This window comes from Diabrotica undecimpunctata, chromosome 6 (genome assembly GCF_040954645.1).
Source record: "Diabrotica undecimpunctata isolate CICGRU chromosome 6, icDiaUnde3, whole genome shotgun sequence".
NCBI classification, from domain to species: Eukaryota; Metazoa; Arthropoda; class Insecta; order Coleoptera; family Chrysomelidae; genus Diabrotica; species Diabrotica undecimpunctata.
In genome coordinates, this window is record NC_092808.1 from 60049835 (window position 1) to 60070475 (window position 20641).

The 20641-nt window shown below is 33.4% G+C and overlaps 1 protein-coding gene across 5 annotated transcripts in view; it reads left to right on the top strand.

The window, feature by feature from the left end:
- The window catches only part of LOC140443464 (calpain-A-like), a 343829-nt gene that overhangs the window by 195271 nt on the left and 127917 nt on the right, over positions 1-20641 (top strand). For all 5 annotated transcript variants that reach the window (XM_072534748.1, XM_072534749.1, XM_072534745.1 and 2 more), the window contains 4 exons: positions 1483-1617; positions 5070-5238; positions 17760-17941; positions 18174-18427. In XM_072534748.1, coding sequence (XP_072390849.1) covers positions 1483-1617; positions 5070-5238; positions 17760-17941; positions 18174-18427 — 740 coding nt within the window. The remainder of the gene's footprint in view (positions 1-1482; positions 1618-5069; positions 5239-17759; positions 17942-18173; positions 18428-20641) is intronic.

The window sequence follows — 20641 nt, forward strand, 5'->3', positions numbered from 1 at the left end:
TGTTGCGAACTTTAAAACCCTTATTATTTAATTCATGCGAGATATCTCCTGTGGGTGTTGAATGATGTAATCCTCTTATGACAACTCTATAGGCCCTCTCTTGTTTCGGTTGGTAAGTGTGATGTACAATGTTTTCTTTTCTAAGGTGCTGTATGAGTCTCCTGTAGGTGTCTGAGTTTGTAGGGTTAATTTTTACTGTATTATTTGAAATGGTTTTGGTATAATAGGTTTCGGCCGCAGTTGCAGTTGAAAGGTTTGCTATCATAGCACTATAGTCAGTAACTCCATAAATATAGATTGGTGGTGGTGAGGGATCTTTTTTGGTTATATTTGTGTTTGGTGTATTTTATAAATTGTCTGTTTGTTCATCTAGATTTTCTTTTGAGAGGGAATCAAATCTGTTTTGTGTTTGGATTTGGTTGGGAATTTCTGAAGTTTTTTGTCTTTTCACCCTTTCTCTCTTATTGCCAACTTCTTGCCAAGGATGTTTATTTTCGTTTTCTGTTTCGTTAAGTTCTACGTCGCTAGGGTTAGTTCAGCTAGAGGCTGAATAGGGTTTTGAGTGTTATGAATATTTTGTGCAGTTGATTGACTAGGAAATTGTACTTGGTTTGGTATAGCTATTTGGGTTGGAATAGATATTTGGTTTAGGCATGACATTTGATTTGTTGTCTGGTTAGCAGATGGTGTTTGATTAAAATACAAAAATGGTACTTGCGGTTTTACTGCTGTTTGGTTTGACTGGCTCTGATTATTTATTGTTGGGACATCCTGTATAGTATTTATTTGTTGATAAATTGGTTGGCCATTATTATCAAATCCTAATTAGTTCCCCGAAGGGAACATATTTCTTTTGGTTGTTTGACTAATCACTTAGTTTTTGTTACTTTTCACTTTAACAATTTTTTGATGCTGATAAGATAATTACTAGTTAATTAGGTAGTTTTACGATAAGGAAGTTCTCTAGCGCTTTGAATGACGGTACGTGTTCACGCTTCGAGAATCAGATTGCTACTATTGTCTTAATATACATACAATATTCACAATAAGTGCGTCAAAAAGATTTATTAGTAAAACATCAGTTGAATTTTCATTTTCATATTTATAGTCACAGCAGACAGTTGGAAAAGTCCATTAATGAAGCGAGGAGAGTCCGTTATACAAAATTTCGAAACTGACCACAATTTGTTATTTTGATTTTGGAAATAAAACTATACTATACTCAAATAAATCGAAAATTTTATTGGATGTCTGCTGGTTCGCTCCGGTGGTCAGATTTTATCATCACTTAGCATTTGGAACTAAATTATAATGATATTTAATTCCGGCAGAATGTTTTTTCATTGTTTAATTCAGCCATTATTGAAATTTTTATAAATGTACTTTTTGCTGTAGTTATTATATATTTATATAGTTATTATATCAGATGCTTTAAATGAATAAAAATTTCAAAGTTGTAATATATTTTAAAAATTATTTTAGATTTTGGCAATACGGAAAATGGATAGACATAGTAATTGACGATCGGTTACCCACATATAGAGGAGAACTAGTATTTTTACATTCTGCCGAAGATAATGAATTTTGGAGTGCTCTGTTAGAAAAGGCCTACGCAAAGTAAGTAAAAAATAATTATTATTTTTAGTAATAACTTCATTTCAGATTTTTAAGTCTTTTTACGGTATATACTTGTCAATATTCATTGCTGTGACTTCAACTATTCTCAAAATATTAAGGTATGTCTTACATTAAGTATTATCCGAGTCATCTAAACTTCGGTAAATCTGTTAGATATAAGCTCTCCACTAACACCCGAATACCCTGCCAAATAAAGTCTTACTACAAACTTCCTGTAGCAACAGTAAATTCTGCCAAAGCTGCCAAGTTAGCCTGTGGGAGTTGATTAGTGTTATTGACACCTTAGAGTCCGCGACCTGGGTCGCCCGTAGAATGTTAGTAGTTGTGGAGAATTTCCGTACCGTCTTCAAGAGTTATATGCCGTGTGAGTGATTGTGTGCATTTGCTTAAGCTGTAATTTTTATTTTTTTCTAATGTCTTCTAGTCCATTAATTTGTAATCTCACAATAATCTTAATTTCCCTAATGTTTATAGTTTCACCGTGTATAATTGTGAAACATATCGATTAGTAGCTTAATTACAGTTTGTTCTGAAATTATTAGGAAACAATTATTGATGAAATGATTGCAATCATTTCCTAGGTTCAAATTATATTTGCCAGCTTTCAAAAGTCAAAGGTTTTTGTTCTATGCAGGGGGCACTACACTTATTTGATGAATCGTAGCATTTTAGTGATTAAAAATAAAGCTTCGGGACTAATTTGGGACGCAGTCTATTATAAATTTTTACCTTAACAACAGCTATAGTGTAATAATTTAGTAGCTGTCAATAAAACTCTATTTTACTCCACGACTTCAACATTTTATTTTATCATCATCGATCGAGAAGAAACGGACACAGGGGTATTAGAAACAATTCGAAATTATAATTACATTCTAATTGTCCAGTTGTCTATATAAAAAGAAAGTCAAAGTATATAAAAAGAAAGTCAAAGGCAGTAACGGGTTACTGGTAAACCACTGGTTGATGGTAACCGGGAACGACCCAATACTAAGGAAGCAATAAAAAACGGGTGGCTCTAAGTGAGTGTCTGTATATTTTTGTTTCTGTGTAGTGTTGTGTCAGTTAATCGGTTGACCTTTTCCTTCCATTATTGATAAGTTTGCCCATTCTCATGTTTTATTCAGTTTTCTATTTAGCAGTTGACATGTGTTTTTGTTGTTGATTAGATGCGCAGATTGTGTACTATGTGGGAAAGTGGTCTCTTATTCTATGCATGTCGTATACATTCTATACGTTCATTCTTACTATGTTACAGTCTCTTTTCTTCTTTTTCCGCAGCACTTGTTTTTCATGTAGAATTGCATTTCTCGACATCTTTCATCGTGTCTATAATTCTCCTAGGCTATCAGGATAAATCCTTTTTTGCTGATACCCTAGTTTAATTCGACAAAAATCTTTCGAATTAAAGTTATTTTTTCATGAGGACTCCACATCTACAATAAAAAAATGGGAGTCTTAGATTTCGCGAAATATTCCACTGTCTCGCTTCTTTTGGCACACCCCTATATACATTGTTTTGTTGACCATAGGAGTTAAGATTTATTGCAATCGCATCTCTAGAGTATATTTATTATAATGCTCTAAAACTAATTTTTTGGATATTTTTTAGTCTTAATAGCAATACAAATAAATGTAAATACATAAGTAATATGCTTTATTGTCACTGAAAATTGTACAAATTTTATGGACAAAGCTTATAACAATAAGACAAGGAAGAAGATAAAAAATGAGAATAAGAATCGTTTGTACTTTTAAATAAAAAAACAATAAAATTCTTCCAAACTTAAACATAAAAAATACTACCTAATTAAGAACCTACAAACTTCGTAAAATGTACCTAACTAAAAATAAAAATTAAGAAAGCAGATAATTGAATTAAGGGCTCAAATATTCCACATCCTTGTGCTAAACAGTAACCAAATCTGTCATACAGATTTCTCCTTATATTTTGGAGTAGGACTGGTGTAATGCTTGCAGAAAAATTAAGTATTTTTGCCTTTAATTCGACTAGGTTTGTGGCCTTTTCAAATTGATGCCTATAAATGTTTTTTTGGGAAAACCCCAAAAAAAGAAATCGTTAGGCGCTAAGTCACAGGATCTAGCGGGCCATTTAATTGTACCACGTGTACTTATCAGTCGATCAGGAAACGTTTGATTGAGGAAGTCAATAGTTGCTCTAGAGTTGTGAGCCGAACACTCATCCTGTTGCAAATAAACCTCCTGAAAATTAACGGGAAGGCGGAACTGCCGGAATGATCTCATTCTGTAAAAGTTGTAAATATTTGGGCCCGTTTAGGTTTCCATAGATAAAAAATGGACCGATAATATGGTCGCCCAACATCCCAGTCCAAACATTTAACTTTTGCGGATGCTGCGTTCGCACTGCAACATTGAGGTGCTTATTTTTCCGAGAATAATACCTTGTAACGGATGGATTGTGTTTTTTATGTAATGAAAATGAAGATACGTCAGAAAATAAGATATTTCTTAAAAAGTGTACTTACATTTTCATTCTGTTTATCCAACAAATTCACAAAACTCCATCGGCCTAAAGTTATCTTCCGGAAATAATTCTTGTGTTGGTTGTATCACTATAACAGTGATACCCATTCCTTTTGAGAACTCGCTGGACAGTTCAAGCATTCACGTTAACTTCCCTAGCAATTTGTACACTATTGCAGGGTTCACTAGCTTCCACAAAAGCACAAATATCAATATCCCTATTTGACGCTCCTCATCGACAGGTTGGTATACAACAGGTTGCACTTTTTCTTGGAAGGTATACAACGTAATAGGCATTTTATTAATTATTTGTTTATTCTTTCAGAACTTCGTTTGAAATTTTTAATGTCAATGTGACAATTACGACAATTCGTACCTACTACTGTGAAATGAATATAGAGGTGGAAACGTGTAACATATCACAGCGATTATCATTGTGTTGTATGGTCAATAAAACAATGTCGTGATCTGTATAGCGATTTGTAATTAATCCGGTTTATTGATAACGTTGGTTTAGTTGATTTAGTCCTCGTGATTTTCTGACCACTTGGTCGTACTCAAAAACAACATGAACAGCGAGTTCTTATACTCTCCCATTTTAAGTGCCCTTAATTTATACTGCTTTTACTATTTTTAATGGAAATAGGCCACAATTTAAGTTTAAACTAAGTTTATTTTTGACGCTTTAATTTCCAGTTCATTTTTTTTTCGATTTCTGAAGTGGAAATCCAAACGTCCAAAATAAACTTTTTTTAATCTTAAATCGTGGCTTATTCCCATCAAAAATAGTAAATTGCATTAAGATACCAGAAGAAAATAGCTTCAGAATAAGTTTAACTGTTTTAGTATACCTTTTTAGTATTTGGTTAATGTTTATCGTAAAAACGCCTTTGTTGTGCATTTTAAAATAAAAATAATTGTTTTAGATTAAATGGTTCCTATGAAACATTGAAGGGGGGTTCAACATGCGAAGCCATGGAAGATTTTACTGGTGGCGTTTCTGAAATGTACGAAATGGAATCTAGTCCACCAAATCTGTTCCAAATCATGGTTAAGGCCTATGAAAGAAGTTCCCTTATGGCTTGTTCGATTGAGGTAAAATAATACATATGCCATTTATTTTTTCATTTATATGTTGTATTTTACTATAAACATGTAATAAACAATATTCTCGTGTGGAAGAGAAGTTGTTAAATAATTTTGAGAGTATTGAATTCTATTATATCAGTTGATACGTAAACGATCGCCGTTGTATATCGCAATTATTTTTATGTAGGTACATTATGTATATTTTTTCTATCCCCAGCAGTTAATATCCATTTGGATCAAATCGGATCATGAAGTCCTATCTTTTATAATCATGTAAATTGTGGTATTCTATCGTTTCTTTTGGTATTCCATTTTTAACCGATTCTCTATCCTAACGTAAACCGCCGCAGTGTAATGTGTTTTGTTGCTTCTCAATCTAGATGTTTTTTTATTTCTTCCATTGTAAATAGATCACACTTAATTAGTCTAAAACATCTTAAAGTCGTAAGTAACATTTTTAACTTCTTCCCTTTAAGTTTTCTGTTAGTAAATCTTTAGAATAATGGATCCACGTTTCTGGTCTAATTCGGACAATCATTACTTTTCTCGACTGCTTTAGATTTGGCGAGGCTTAACAAGGCATGTCTCGTAGCATTTCCTTTATAGTATTCGTTTAACTACTTGTTTCTTAGCTAAAAGCTGTATCTGCGTACATTTTTCTACCTTCTAGATCTTTGATAACTATACAGTATACACTGTGTTTATTTGAAAATGACTCACTCTCAATATTTCAGAAATGCGACATGTTGGAAAGAAATGTCGAAACACGTAAACTTTTAACTTGAGGTGGACACTTTTTAGCGTTAATATCATAAACGTCAGATTCAACCCCTTCCACCCCTTCCTACTATTTCTAATGGCGTTAGTTATCAAATCATACCTCAGTTAAAATGTCTCGTAAATCTGTGTTGAAATATATTGTTTTGCATTTGATAACATTGTTTTTAATCTTTGTTTAAAATTGGTTCTCTTTAACATTTACATACGCCTCCGTATTATTGTGATAATTTAAAAAGTAATAATAATAGTGACAAAACAATAATTACAATAACGACATACGAAAGTCGTAGTGATAATTACAATAACAGGATTAAGTTTTATGGTAAATAAATTTCTAATAATAAATTTCTTTATTAGTAAATTGTCTATCTTTAATAGATATTGCTAGTACTGACAATTATTAAAATGATTTATAAATTACCTGAAAGGACCGAAATTATTTAATGAAAGAATCCCAGACAAACATGTCGATCATAAGTATGTGTTAATGCTACTCCGGAATTTTTGAATACAGGTTCTGTCTTGAATAAGAAACGTAACGGAAAAGAGTTTTAGACGAAAACACACAGAAGTAGTTAGACATTTTGGTATGGATCGAACAACATCCATCAGAAAACTAGCAGCCTCTGTAGTCTCTGTACAGAATGCTCTTCATATGCACACATTTCACCCGTATAAGATACATGTATTGAACGAACTAAATGAAGATGATCCCAATGGTGGAGTTAAATTTTGTGAATTGATAAGAAGTAAGCGTAACTCCCAAGAAATTTCAGTTCTTTTGATGTGGATTAGTCAATGGGCATAACTTTTGCTATTGGGATGATCAAATCCACATATTTTTCTTAAAGCTCCGTACCAAACGCAGCAGAAAATAAATGTTGCCTGAAATTTTAGAAAACGCTGTTATCTGACCGGTATTTATTGAAGGAAATTTGACGGGTGAAAAATATTTGGAACTTTTAGATAACGTTATCGAACCTTGCTTGATAGTGTGGAAAGTCAACTAGATGACGAAGGAAATTTTTTGATTAATAAAAATAACCTACATTTTCAGCAAGACGGGGATCCACCACATTTTGGTCGAAGGAGTGCTAAAAATTTGAGGTCTACAAATCACAACCAATATCTCTTCATGATTTAAAACAGCCCCTTATTCAAGTTTTGCAGAGATATAAAAAAAAAGTTTAAAAAGTGCAACAGTAAACTGTGTAATTTTTTGTGTGTGAGTGTAAATTTTTATAATGTTCTTTAGAGTCTTTCTGACATAACACAACACGGGAGCATAGGCGCATTAAGTTTAAAGAGAGTCAATTTTAAACAACGATTAATTAACAAATTTAGGTTGGTATCAAAGACAAAAGAGTATGATTGAATACAGATATACCAGAACCTTTAAATGATGTATGACTTGATACATAACGCCATTTAATAACATTTAAGTGGTATTTCCACTAGGGACGGAGTGAATCTGACGTTTATGACGTTAGCGCTAAAAAGTGTCACCCTCAAGTTGTTGATTTTTTTTGGCATTTCTTTATATTATGTCGTATTTCTGAAATATTAAGAGTGTGTCCTCTTCAAATAAACAAAGTGCACAGTGTATGATTCGTTCTATGTTTAACAAGATCCTGCTAATTCTTTATTCTACCAGTAGTTGTTTTTTTTTTCTCGGCGAATGATTTTTTTCCTACAGGCCTATCTTGCCGCTTCATATAGGTAGAAATGTTTCAAAATCTCCTGGACCTCGTAAATACGCATGCCCGAAAAAATAAATGGATCCTAAAAACATGCACCATTTTAATTTCATAGGAAATTGGTCGACAGGGTAGGATTTGCACGTGCGAATGATGTCGAGTGTTTCCAATAAACATGACATAGGTATTATGTTTCTCTAATCTTAAACATTCAGTTACAGTTAGTCATCGCATTTTTATTTAATCTCACATTGAAAGATGTAATAAAAATTTACGACTTCTCGTCTTCAGAATTGCTGTGTAAAAACAATGTTTTAAACCAAATAGGCCAAACAAAAGTATAAGAAACTGATAGAACAAGATTTGGTGAATTCAAAAATAATTGTGTGTTTTTGGTCATTAAAAATCGTCATTTTCGTTTTTTTTTTTTCAATTTTAAATTTTATAAGTTGAAAACGATCAACTTTTGAGAAAAATTACAATAAACCTTTTTTATTCAGAATGATACAGAAGAGCGAAAATAAATTTGTGCGGGCAGATGAAATTGATTTATAGAATTTGTTTAAAAACAATTATTGTTTAAATAAATTAGAACCACTTCTGCTGGTATTATGTTTTAAGACGAAATAAGTTAAATACAAAGTTATCAATTAATTAAATTGTCTGTGTATTTAAATTAAATGTACACTACCTTTAATAATGAATGTTCTATCGTTCTTCTTCTTTCTCCAGCACGCTGGACTGAACTGTGGAATTTCATTCTTGCACTTGGATGGACGGTGATAAACTATTTACTTTTATGGGGTTATATGACACTCTCTAGATGGTACTGATATTATATACTCAATGTGACTGTGCAACCGGAATAGTCTATAAGTATTTAAGAATATTAATGCAGCATCTACATGAAGACGGTATATTAGGTTACGCACGATAAGACACACACATACACGTTAATTTAAACGAAATAAGAAATGAAATAATTAATAAAATGTTAAAAGAACTAAAAAATATACATGGAGGGACGAAATACCTAGCTTGTCACCTTGAGTAGTTGGTATTTATAGGTCGTTGTTGTAGCCGTAGTCGTCGTCACTATCAGACAGTTCTGTTTCAGATGATTCGCTATCGTCATCTAAATTTATAATGATTTCATGCGCTTCATCCAGGATGTATTCTCGGCTGAAATACTCTTCTTCTACTTTATCAACATGCCTGCAAGTATTTGCCCATATTTCTGGCGTGATTTCATTTAGCCTGATTTTTGCTAGTTCTAAAACATCTGCTAATTTAAAAGTCGGGTTTTTTTGCTGCAACTTCATTTTTTAAAATGGCCCATATCTTTTCAATTGGGTTAAGTTCCGGATGATATGGTGGTAAACGTAAAACCGAGTGGCCGTGCTGTGCTAACAATTGGTCTACAGCATATACTGGATTTTTAGGTTTTGCAATGAGTACCTTACTGTAGAGCTCTGGTTTTGTTTCGCTTTCATCGAAAAATATGTTTCTTTCTGTCAACCATTTTTTCATGATGTCTTTTTTCGAAGCCGATGTAGGACATTTTTCACGAGTCACATTATGATATGAGGCGTTGTCTATTACCAAAACTGAATTGGAAGGTAAATTGGGAAGAAGTTTGTCTTTCAACCACTTCATATAATTCTGGTGATTCATGTCATCATGATAATCACCAGTTTTTTGTCCGGATTTGAAAATGAGAGCAGCATTTTCGACAAATCCATTTTTACCACCACAATGTAAGATGATCAGTCGTTGCCCTTTAGATACCGGAGATTTTATGCACTTGTTTCGTCCATCATCTCAACCTTTTGGAACTGTGTGGGAACTATGTATATAAGTTTCATCACTATATACAATATTTCTATCTACAAAAATATTGAGAATTACTTTAAAATTAGTTATAATATAAATAAAAATATCTTACTTTCAGATTTATACTTTTTGAGTTTTCTTAAAAATTCTGTTCGTTTGGCTCTTATGTCAGTTTTATCGATTAAAAGTTTCCTATTGTCTTCCACTGTTCTCTACCTAAATCCTAATTTCTTCACAATTTTGCTGAAGGAAGATAGTTTACCAGTTACAATTCCTTCGTTTCTAACAGATTCGTAAACAGCTTTCATGGTAGGTCTTCTTTTGTGGATAGTAGCAAACGTGTAAATGGTATTTCTTATAACGTGTTCATCAAATGGATTGACTGATGACTTGGGATTGGGCTTGCAAATACTTGTTCTGGGTGATAAAAATTGTGAAGTTGCTGGTTTGTTTTTACCTTCCTTAATTATCCTCTTCACTGTACTTTCTGAGGTACCAGTTGCTTGGGCAACTCGCTCTATTAGGGGCAAAGGAGTTATGCAATATCTTAAATCTTTTTCCCGTTTCATAAATAAATAAACGTTAAAAATAATTTGTCTCCCTTGTCCATGGACCACTTTTCCATTGTTACTTTCCCTGTAAAACCGCTAGGTTTTAAATAATAGATAAAATGTTAAATATTAGTTATGTTTGAGAAAAACATTTACAAAAAAATGAATTGAAAAGAAAAGTACTTTAAAATTGTGTAAAGCATTTAATTTCTAGCTGAGCCCCTTTGGCTTTATACACTCTAGGAACTAAATGCTTTACACACTCTAAAAGAACTTTTCATTTTAATTTATTAATTTATCATAAGCGTTTACAAAACACATTAATTTTTTGCAAGAAATATTAAAATAAACAATAAAGTTATCAGATTTTACACACTTTTAAAAGTGAATTTTTTGAATTTATTAATTTGTCGTAAGTGTACAAAACATATAAGTTATTTTCAAAAAAATATTAAAATAAAAATAATTTAACTTACATTTTTAGGATCTCACTGTAAAATATTAAAAACGACTTGAAACGCACTGAATATAAATAGCACCTCACTATAAAATATTAAAAACGATTTTTCCCAAAAAAATTAAAATATTAAAGCTATTTCACTAACGCAAAAAACTAGTTCGTCTCTGTCTCGCTACGATAACGCACTGAACAGAACTGCATGTTTTTGGAAATGCCTGATATTATTGTTTCGTCCGTAAATCGACGTCACTAAATGATGACGTCAGGTCCACGACATTATGAATTATCTCTATATATATATATATATATATATATATATATATATATATATATATATATATATATATATATATATATATATATTGTATGTTTAAATTGTTGATTTAAATTGACTGGTGCTGGTTAATCGTGGTGGTAAATAGTTGCTCGATAGGGTGAAGAAATAACTTATAAAATGAAATCTCTTCACACGTTCTTTATTTTGTGCTCTTATGGCAACATATGGAAACATACTACTTTTATAAACTTGTAATGACTTTGCCTAGGGCTGACAGGGTTGCCGTCTAGGCAAATTAAAACTTAGGTCTAAGAATTTACATATATGTACATAGAATAGAAATATTTTGAAACAATAGAATAAAATTATTTTGAAACGATTTTAAACAAACTCCCCCGTTGAAGGGTACCTTCAAAATAGATTATAAATATAAATAAAGTCTTATGTATCAATACTATCACTAACACTCTCTTGCTGCATTGGTAACGGACACAAATGACGAACAGAGCGAATAACAGTCTTATTGTTTGTTTTTACCTCTGCCACTCTTGAAAGTTTATCTTTACCGGAATGCAAGTTAATAATACGTCCCAAAGGCCATCTACATGGTGGTTGTTGATAACTGCGAATTAACACTAAAGTTCCAATCTTCAAATGGGACGAAGATTCTTTCCATTTGTATTGCTGTTGCAGTTGCAAAACGTATTCTTTCACATAACGATTCCAAAATTGTTGATATATATGACGAATCGTTTTGTAGTTGGAGAGCCTGCCTATCGGGATTGTGCTTAAGTCAGTATCGGGAATGGTTGTAATAGAACGGCCAATCAGGAAATGGGAAGGAGTAAGTGGCGTTAGGTCAGTTGGGTCATTAGAGAGTGCAAACATAGGTCTAGAATTTAAGACTCCCTCGATCTGAATTAGCAGAGAATTAAAATCTTCGTAGATAAGTTTTTTGTCGAGTAACACCCTCTTTAAATGGTGTTTCATGCTTTTAACTGCCGCCTCCCAAAGACCGCCAAAATTAGGCGCATACGGTGGAATGAAATGCCACTTTATATTATGATCAATAGCGTAATTGTGAATATAAGTATTATTTTTTAAAAGAAATTGACCAAATTGCTTAAGTTCATTGCGAGCTCCAACGAAAGTGGATCCATTATCTGAATAAATGTCATTGGGGATACCTCGTCGAGCTATGAAACGCTTCAAGCAGGATAGGAAACAGTCGGTTGTGAGATTTGTAATGAGTTCAAGATGAACTGCTTTGGTACAAAAACATACAAAAACACAAACGTAACCTTTTATTTCTTTGGCTCCCCTACCCGATTTATTGTTTAGTAAAAATGGTCCTGCAAAATCTATGCCACAGTGCTGAAATGGCAGTGATGGGGTTGTGCGAGCTTCGGGCAAACTGGCCATTGGACAACTGGCAAATGTAGGTTTAAATTTAAAACAAGTAAGACAATTTCTTACCGTTTTTCTTGCAAGGTCTCTCCCCCGAATTGGCCAATAATATTGTCGAATTGCTGAGAGAAGGAGTTGAGGACCTGCATGTAATAGGACTTTATGTTTATGCTCAAATAGCAACTTAGTGAAAGGATGATTAGATGAAATTAATATAGGGTGTTTAGAGTTAAAGTCTAGTCCAGATAATCTAAGTCGACCCCCTACTCGTAATACATGATTTTCATCTAAAAATGGAGTAAGATTTGAAAGTATGTTTGATTGGTAATGGTTTATTGGAATTTAAAATAGATATTTCCTCCGCAAATGAATCCAATTGTGCAAGTTTTATTAACCGCAATGATGCTTCTTCTACTTCGGAAAGAGTTAAAGGGCCTATCGTTCTTTCTGACCTTTTTTTACACGCGTTATTACGAAATCGAAGACAATAACTAACGACATGTTTTAACGTTGAAATATTAGAAAATCGAGAGAATAGAAAGAGTGGTACCGAATGGGTAGCCAATAACATCGAACGTTTAACCTTTTGTTCAGGAAGTTCGATTTCAGACATTGCAGGAGGTGCGGGTTTGTCTATAGGACCACGTAGAAAAATTGGCCCCTTCCACCATAATTCACGGTTAGCTAGATCTTCTGGTAAAACTCCTCTGGAAGCCAGGTCTGAAGGATTTTCTTTAGTATTAACATAATACCAATCATCCTTGTTGGTTAACTGTTGAATTTTGGCGACGCGATTGCCTACGAATTGTTGTAACTGATTAGCATCCTTTTTTACCCAACATACTACTATCTGAGAGTCGGACCAATAGTATATCGGTACTGACGGTGAACTGGCATTGACAACTTGGGCTGTTAATTGTGCTCCCAGTAGAGCAGCACATAACTCTAATCTGGGAATGGTGAGTCGCTTTAATGGTGCAACTTTACTTTTGGAGCAAATTAAATGACTTTGATAATTGCCACTTGCATCTATGCTTCGGAAATATATACAGCTTGCATAAGCATCTTGAGATGCATCGCAGAAACAATGAATGTCTAGTATGGAATGATTGGATCCAAGAACATGTCTAGGAATCTCTAATTGATTGAGTTGGGACAATTGATTGTAAAATTGTGTCCATTTAATATAAATGTCATGTGGAACCTTTTCGTCCCAATTTAATTTGAAGGTCCATAATTTCTGAATTATGAGTTTAGAAAGTACAATTACTGGAGAGAGAAGACCAAGAGGATCCCAGATTTGTGAAATGATAGACAATATCTTTCTCTTAGTAATCGAATTATCATGTGGAATTGAAGATATTTTAAATTTTAGAATGTCTTTGTTACTATTAAATTGTACAACTAAGGTTTTACAGCTTTCGTGTTCACCGAAATTTAAAATTTCATTAGGAATATCGCAACATGGAATGTTCAAGAGAACACTCGGATTATTTGTAACCCATTTTCTAAGTATGAATTGTGCTGATTTTAATATGTCTGAAATATCTTTACATCGGGTTTGTAATTCTGAAAGATCATTGGAACCCGTTACTAGGTCATCAACATAGAAATCATTAAGAATTGTCTGTGAAGCTGTCGGTAATGTATTACAGTTATCAATTGCTAATTGATTTATGCATTTTATTGCTAAGTATGGCGAACTAGTACAACCATACGTAACGGTGTTTAATTGATAAATTGAAAATTCATCTGCTGGGTTGTCCCTCCACAGGATCTGTTGAAGGGGCTTGTGTGCATCATGTATAAGGATCTGCCTATACATTTTACTAACGTCAGCAGACACAACATACTTGTATAGTCGGAATCTAATTAATAAAATGTCAAATATGTTATTTTGCACCTTTGGTCCAACATATTGTAACTCATTGAGAGACCATCCAGAACTACTTGGACTTGATCCATCGAAGACCACTCTAAGTTGAGTAGTCAGACTACTAGGCTTGTATATGCCATGGTGGGGAAAGAAATAAGTTGGTTCAGTGACCATGTCACTTTCTACCCTGGTCATGTGACCTAAATCGATATATTCATGTATAAAATTTTTGTATAATTGATAAAATTGAGGATGAGTTTTGAATCGGTTTTCGAGTGATATGAATCGGTTTTTTGCCATTTCTTTTGAATCTCCCAATAAATCGGTAGAATATTTGAAGGGCAACTTCACTACAAACTGACCGTTTTCATTTCTTTGAGTGTGTTTGGTAAATAGTTCCTCACACTGGACGTCATCTTTTGATAACATCATAGGTTCATTTATCTCATTGAGTTCCCAGAATTTACGTAACTGATTGTCTTCTGGTATAAAGCATTGTGAAAAATTGCATAACGACGTTGATATCGCATTCATTACAGTACCAGATATTACCCACCCAAGTTTGGTATTTTGAAGCACTGGTGCATGTTTTCCTAATTTAATATTGCCCTCTAATAGCAGTTCCCAGAACAAACTGGCACCTATGATCATGTCAACTTTCTGAGGAGTATTGAAAGTAGGATCAGACAATTCGATATTTTGAGGAATGGAAATTGTAGAGATATCAAATTGTTGTAACGGAATGGTTGAAATGAATGGTGTTACATAACAAGATAATTGAAATTGGAAATTATTTTTGTTTGAGAAAATTGTAATTGAAGTTTTCTTTTTTAAAGTAGAAACCACTTGGTTAATACCAATAATAGCTAATTCGGTATTGGTTAATGGTAACCCTAACCGTTTGACAAACTCTTCGGTAATCAAATGGGATTGAGCTCCTGAATCGAGCAGAGCTCTACATTGATGCAATTGATTGTTTTGGTCTTTAACTTTGAATGTTACTGTCGACAGAATTATATTAGATTGTGTATCTCTGTCTGTAACTAAACATTGTTGATTTGGGACTGAAATTGTTTGAATATTGTGAGAAATTGCTTGTGAATTGTGTGACACCTGGTCACTATCATTTGGATGATTATGAGCACCTACTGATTGAATTGTGTCTCGAGAATTGTATTGATTATTGTTGTTGTATGCATTTGACTGTGTGTTTTGACTTTGATATGAACGAGAATAATCTTGATGTAATAAAGTGTTGTGTTTACGTTTACACTTACGACATGATCCGCTACTGCACCTTTCCTTGGAGTGACCAAAACGTAAACAATTCGGACAAAGTTTTAAAGATTTAATCTTTTCCCATCTGTCATTAATTGTTAATCTTAAAAATTCGGGGCAAGAATATATTAAATGATCACTCTTGCAAAAATTGCACTGAATTTGATTTATTGCTAAATGAAATTGTGATCGAGATTGTAGAGGTTTCTGAAACCCAGAGTGACTTTTAACGGTTATCATTGAGGAGGAATGAGGCTCTTCTTGAGATTGTAATATGTCTTGTCTCTGTTTAAGGAATTCAAGAAATTCATTTAAATGAGGCAATTCGACAGAAGTGTGGTATTCTTTCCACTTATTTTGAGTTACTTTGTCTAATTTATTGTATACAACATGAATAATTGTCATATCCCATAGAGACTCTTTAGTGAGCTTCATTCCTTCTAAATATGATAAATGCTTTGAAACTTCATCGATTAACCCTCTGAATTGCATGAACGTGCCTTTATGTATCGAATTTAAATTGAAAATAGATTTTAAGTGGGTGTCGACTAGAAACTTTTTTTGATCGAATTTGTTGCAAAGCATATTCCATGCAGCATGGTAGTCTTGGGAATCAGTAAAACCTTCTATTGTTCGTTTGGCATAACCTTCCAACGCAGCTTTTAAAAAGTTAAACTTTTGACCTGCACTTAATGATGAATTTGAATCGATAGTGTTTATAAAATTGGTTTTGAATTCGAGCCACTGCTCATATTCACCATTAAATGTAGGAAGCTTGATTTTAGGCAAAAGAAAATTTTGAAGTGGATCGTGATTAATTACATTTTGAGGTGTGACATTTATTACCGGAGAAGAATTGCTGTTTATGTATTCCTCTAAATATGAAATTGCTGTATAAAAATGATTTTCAAATGGATCACGTTCATTAAAATGAATTTCTAATTGATCGTCCGAACATTTCTCCTCAATAGATTGCTGAATAATTTCAAATTGACTTAATAATTCAAGATTATTTTTGTATCGCATATTTACATCACCTAATGTCGGTTTAAGTGAACCATCAATTATTTTATTTACAAAATTTGTTAATGAAGTTAATTTACGTTTAAGAGAACCTCTATTTCTTATTAATTGTGCAATATCTGAGCTCGACATTATTTATTTTTTAATTGAAATGTTCGTAAATATCTCTAAATCTGACAAGTTATAATACCATGCAAATTCAAAAAGATCAAAAAAGTCTGAAATACCAGAATCTATAAATAGCACTGCGATAAAGGTTAAGGGTAGGATTTATCTTAAGATGGTATATAAGTGGAACAGACTTACAGCTTTTTAGGGATGCGCGTCTGCAATCGCTCAGAAAATTGGCCACAGGAACACCGCTTCGTGTTTGTCAACGTTCTTTTGACTCGCTGTCCCGTTCTCTGATGGGTTGAAAGGCACAGATGCACTAATAGAAACTGTTGCTTTACTTTTAACAAATTGATGATTTAAAATTGAAATTGTTACGATTTACCACCGAATTCGGCTACGAATGACCAAAAAATTGTATGTTTAAATTGTTGATTTAAATTGACTGGTGCTGGTTAATCGTGGTGGTAAATAGTTGCTCGATAGGGTGAAGAAATAACTTATAAAATGAAATCTCTTCACACGTTCTTTATTTTGTGCTCTTATGGCAACATATGGAAACATACTACTTTTATAAACTTGTAATGACTTTGCCTAGGGCTGACAGGGTTGCCGTCTAGGCAAATTAAAACTTAGGTCTAAGAATTTACATATATGTACATAGAATAGAAATATTTTGAAACAATAGAATAAAATTATTTTGAAACGATTTTAAACATATATATATATATATATATATATATATATATATATATATATATATATATATATATATATATATATATTTCGACTAAAGAGTACTATACAGTTCTTTTGCCGATTCTGTTGTTTCTTTTTCATATATTCAACTAGTCTTGTTTTTTACAAGAAAACTGTGGAATCTCCTGAAGAATGACAATCAAACCAGTCATTGAGGATCAGGAAGATTCCTGTACGGGCCTTATACCCTTAGGCGATAAATTCAGTTATGAGTCGCTGGAAACTCGCCCTCACCATGTTCCATTCTGGAACAGAATATGCTGGCAGAGCTAACAGGTGGAGGGTCAGTCAGGGCTTTAAGTCGTAATTTTTAGACTGTTTGTTGGCATCAACACAACCGTTACGACCTCACCAGCCATTTTCTTCCATTATTCCTTTCTTTCAACTGGGATTGGGTATGTTTGTTGTCTTGTTCTATATATTAGATATTCAATAATCAAGATTCTTAACACATTTTAAATCTGTTTCTTTACAGCCTGACCCACGTGTTCTAGAAGCTCACACACCACAAGGTCTTATTAGAGGCCATGCATATAGTATAACTAGAATAAAATACGTTGAAATTCATACTCCAAATGTTTCTGGTAAAATACCTCTCCTAAGGCTTCGAAATCCTTGGGGTAATGAGGACGAATGGAATGGTGCCTGGAGTGACGAGTAAGTATTACAAATAAATAAATGTATTTTTACCATTGGTTCGAGTAGCATATTTGCTTAATAATGAACCTTTAACTAAATTTGAACTAAGAGAATGAGATCTTATAGCAATGAAATTAGACAAATATCATGGATTCAAGGAGTAATATAATAAATCACTTAGAGAAAGTAGATAGATAGATTATAAATACGTTTTTTAGTAGAGTGTATTAATGTAATATTTTATTTACAGAGCTCCAGAATGGCGATATATTTCACAAGAAGAAAAGGAAGAGTTAGGTCTTACATTTGACAAAGATGGTGAATTCTGGATTTCATTCAAAGATTTTATGAAATATTTCAGCAGATTAGAAATTTGTAATTTGAATCCTGATTCTCTCTCGGAAGATGAATTACATGAAACTCATAAGAAAAAATGGGAAATGTCTGTATTTGAAGGTGAATGGGTCAGGGGTGTAACAGCCGGTGGTTGCAGAAATTTCCTTGGTAAGTATATATGAATTAATTCCTTCTAGTTTTCACTTCAAGTAGGGGACTTTGCAATGAAACTGTTCTGTAAAAGTTAGAAAAATAAATTTTAAATAAATAAGTTATAAATTTTAAATAAATAGGACATATTTCGCCTGCTGAATTTCTTGATTTCTTCATACCAAATCTCTTACTTGTTGGGAGAACAATTAGAAATCAGATAGATTACGTTTTTGTAAATAAAAAATTCCGAAACAGCTTTACATATGTCAAGACTTATCCTGGAGCAGATTTGGAGACGGACCACGTTCCACTGGTGGGAGTATTCCGAGTTAAACTCAAAAAAGTGCAGAAAAGAGAACCAGTCATACGATTTACGAATGCTAACATAAAACGATTAATATAACAATAAGAAGGAAAATCAGAGAAACCGAAGAAAAAGAAGCAATGAAAAATGTGAAGAAATTATAGTCATGAATGTACATAGGAAAGTTAAAGAACTCGCAGGTGAACTAAGACGGAGACAAAAAGGAAATGAAACTGATTTTGACGGAAACATCATCTTGAACAGAGTAAAATAAGAACGTGGAAAGAATACCTAGCGAAACTTTTTAAAGACCAAAAAAATAACATCTTTGATCTAGACCAAAAGGTAAATGATGGACCAAGAATATTACAACAGGAAGTTTCTGAAATAACACAGCAAAATGCAACACATAACAAAGCAGCAGGACCCTATAATATACAAGCAGAACTACTCAAATTTATGGACAACGAATCAATCGCAATAATCACAAAGATACTCAACAACATATAAATCTCTGGAGAAATATCAACAGAATGGCTGAAGTCTGAGTTTATTGCACTTATACAATGCGAAAAATACCGTACGATAAACTCCATGAGTGATCTCCTAAACTAGTTCCTAAAGATAATCCATAAATGATTTTACAAGCTGTGTGAAAGTCAAATTTCCCGTCAAATTTCCCCCAACCTGTTCGGGTTTATAAATGTTACTGTTACGAGAGAAGCTTCGTTCTCAATACAAGTCTTATTCCAGAGGTGCAGAGACGTCAACTGCGACGTATACGCTTCTCTGGTTGATAACTAGAAAGCGTTTGATCGAGTACAGAACGCCCAATATGATGCAAATACTAAAAGAAGCAGGAATTAACAACCAATCTAAAAATAATTCAAAACTTTGGTTGGAATCGTACTGCAAATTTCAGGTCTAACACGTGGTTCATCCTTTATGACACATTTTACAACTGTTTACATATCCCGAAGTTTGAAAATGTTTAATGGTATTTTTAACTGTTGTAACACTTCATCATCATCCAGCCTCAAGAGTCCACTGCTGAACATAGGCCTCTTCCTCATGTTTCCAACCCCGTCTATCTTGCGCCGCTCTTATCCAGTTTTTATTGAGTCTTCTTAAATCGTCAGTCCATCTTGTAGGTGGTCGACCGACGCTTCTCTTGTCTTCCCTTGGCCTCCATTCCAAGAACGTCTTTGTCCATCGCCCATCTGTCATTCTGGCTATGTGTCCTGCCCATCTCCATTTTAGTCTGGCTATCTTTTCGATGATGTCAGTCACTCCGGTTCTTCTCCTGATGTCTTCGTTGGTTATTCTGTCTCGCAGAGTTATTCCTAACATGGACCGCTCCTTCTCTGCGTGACTCTCAGTTTGGTAGCTGCTGCTTTTGTTAAGGTAAGTGTTTCTGCTCCGTACGTCAAGACTGGGCAGCTCATTTTTAAAAGTTTATCTCAGTTTTCCAAATGCTGCCCACCCAAGGCCGGGTAACACTTGGTGAGGGTCTATTTTCGAACGCAACAATAAGTAAATCAATTACTTCGTTTATCGAATGACCCTGAAAGTACCATGTTACAAGTTGCACTTTTTCTTGGACTGTATACAACGTAATAGACATTTTATTAATTATTTGTTTATTCTTTCAGAACTTCGTTTGAAATTTGTCAATATGACAATTACGACAATTCGTACCTACTGTTAAATGAATATAAAGGTGGAAACGTGTAACATGTCACAGCGATTGCCATTGTGTTGTATGGTTAATAAGACAATGTCGTGACCTGTATAGCGATTTGTAATTAATCCGGTTTATTGATAATGTTGATTTAGTCCTCGTGATTTTCTAACCATTTGGTCGTACTCAAAAACAACATGAACAGCGAGTTCTTATACTCTCCCATTTTAAGTGCCCTTAATTT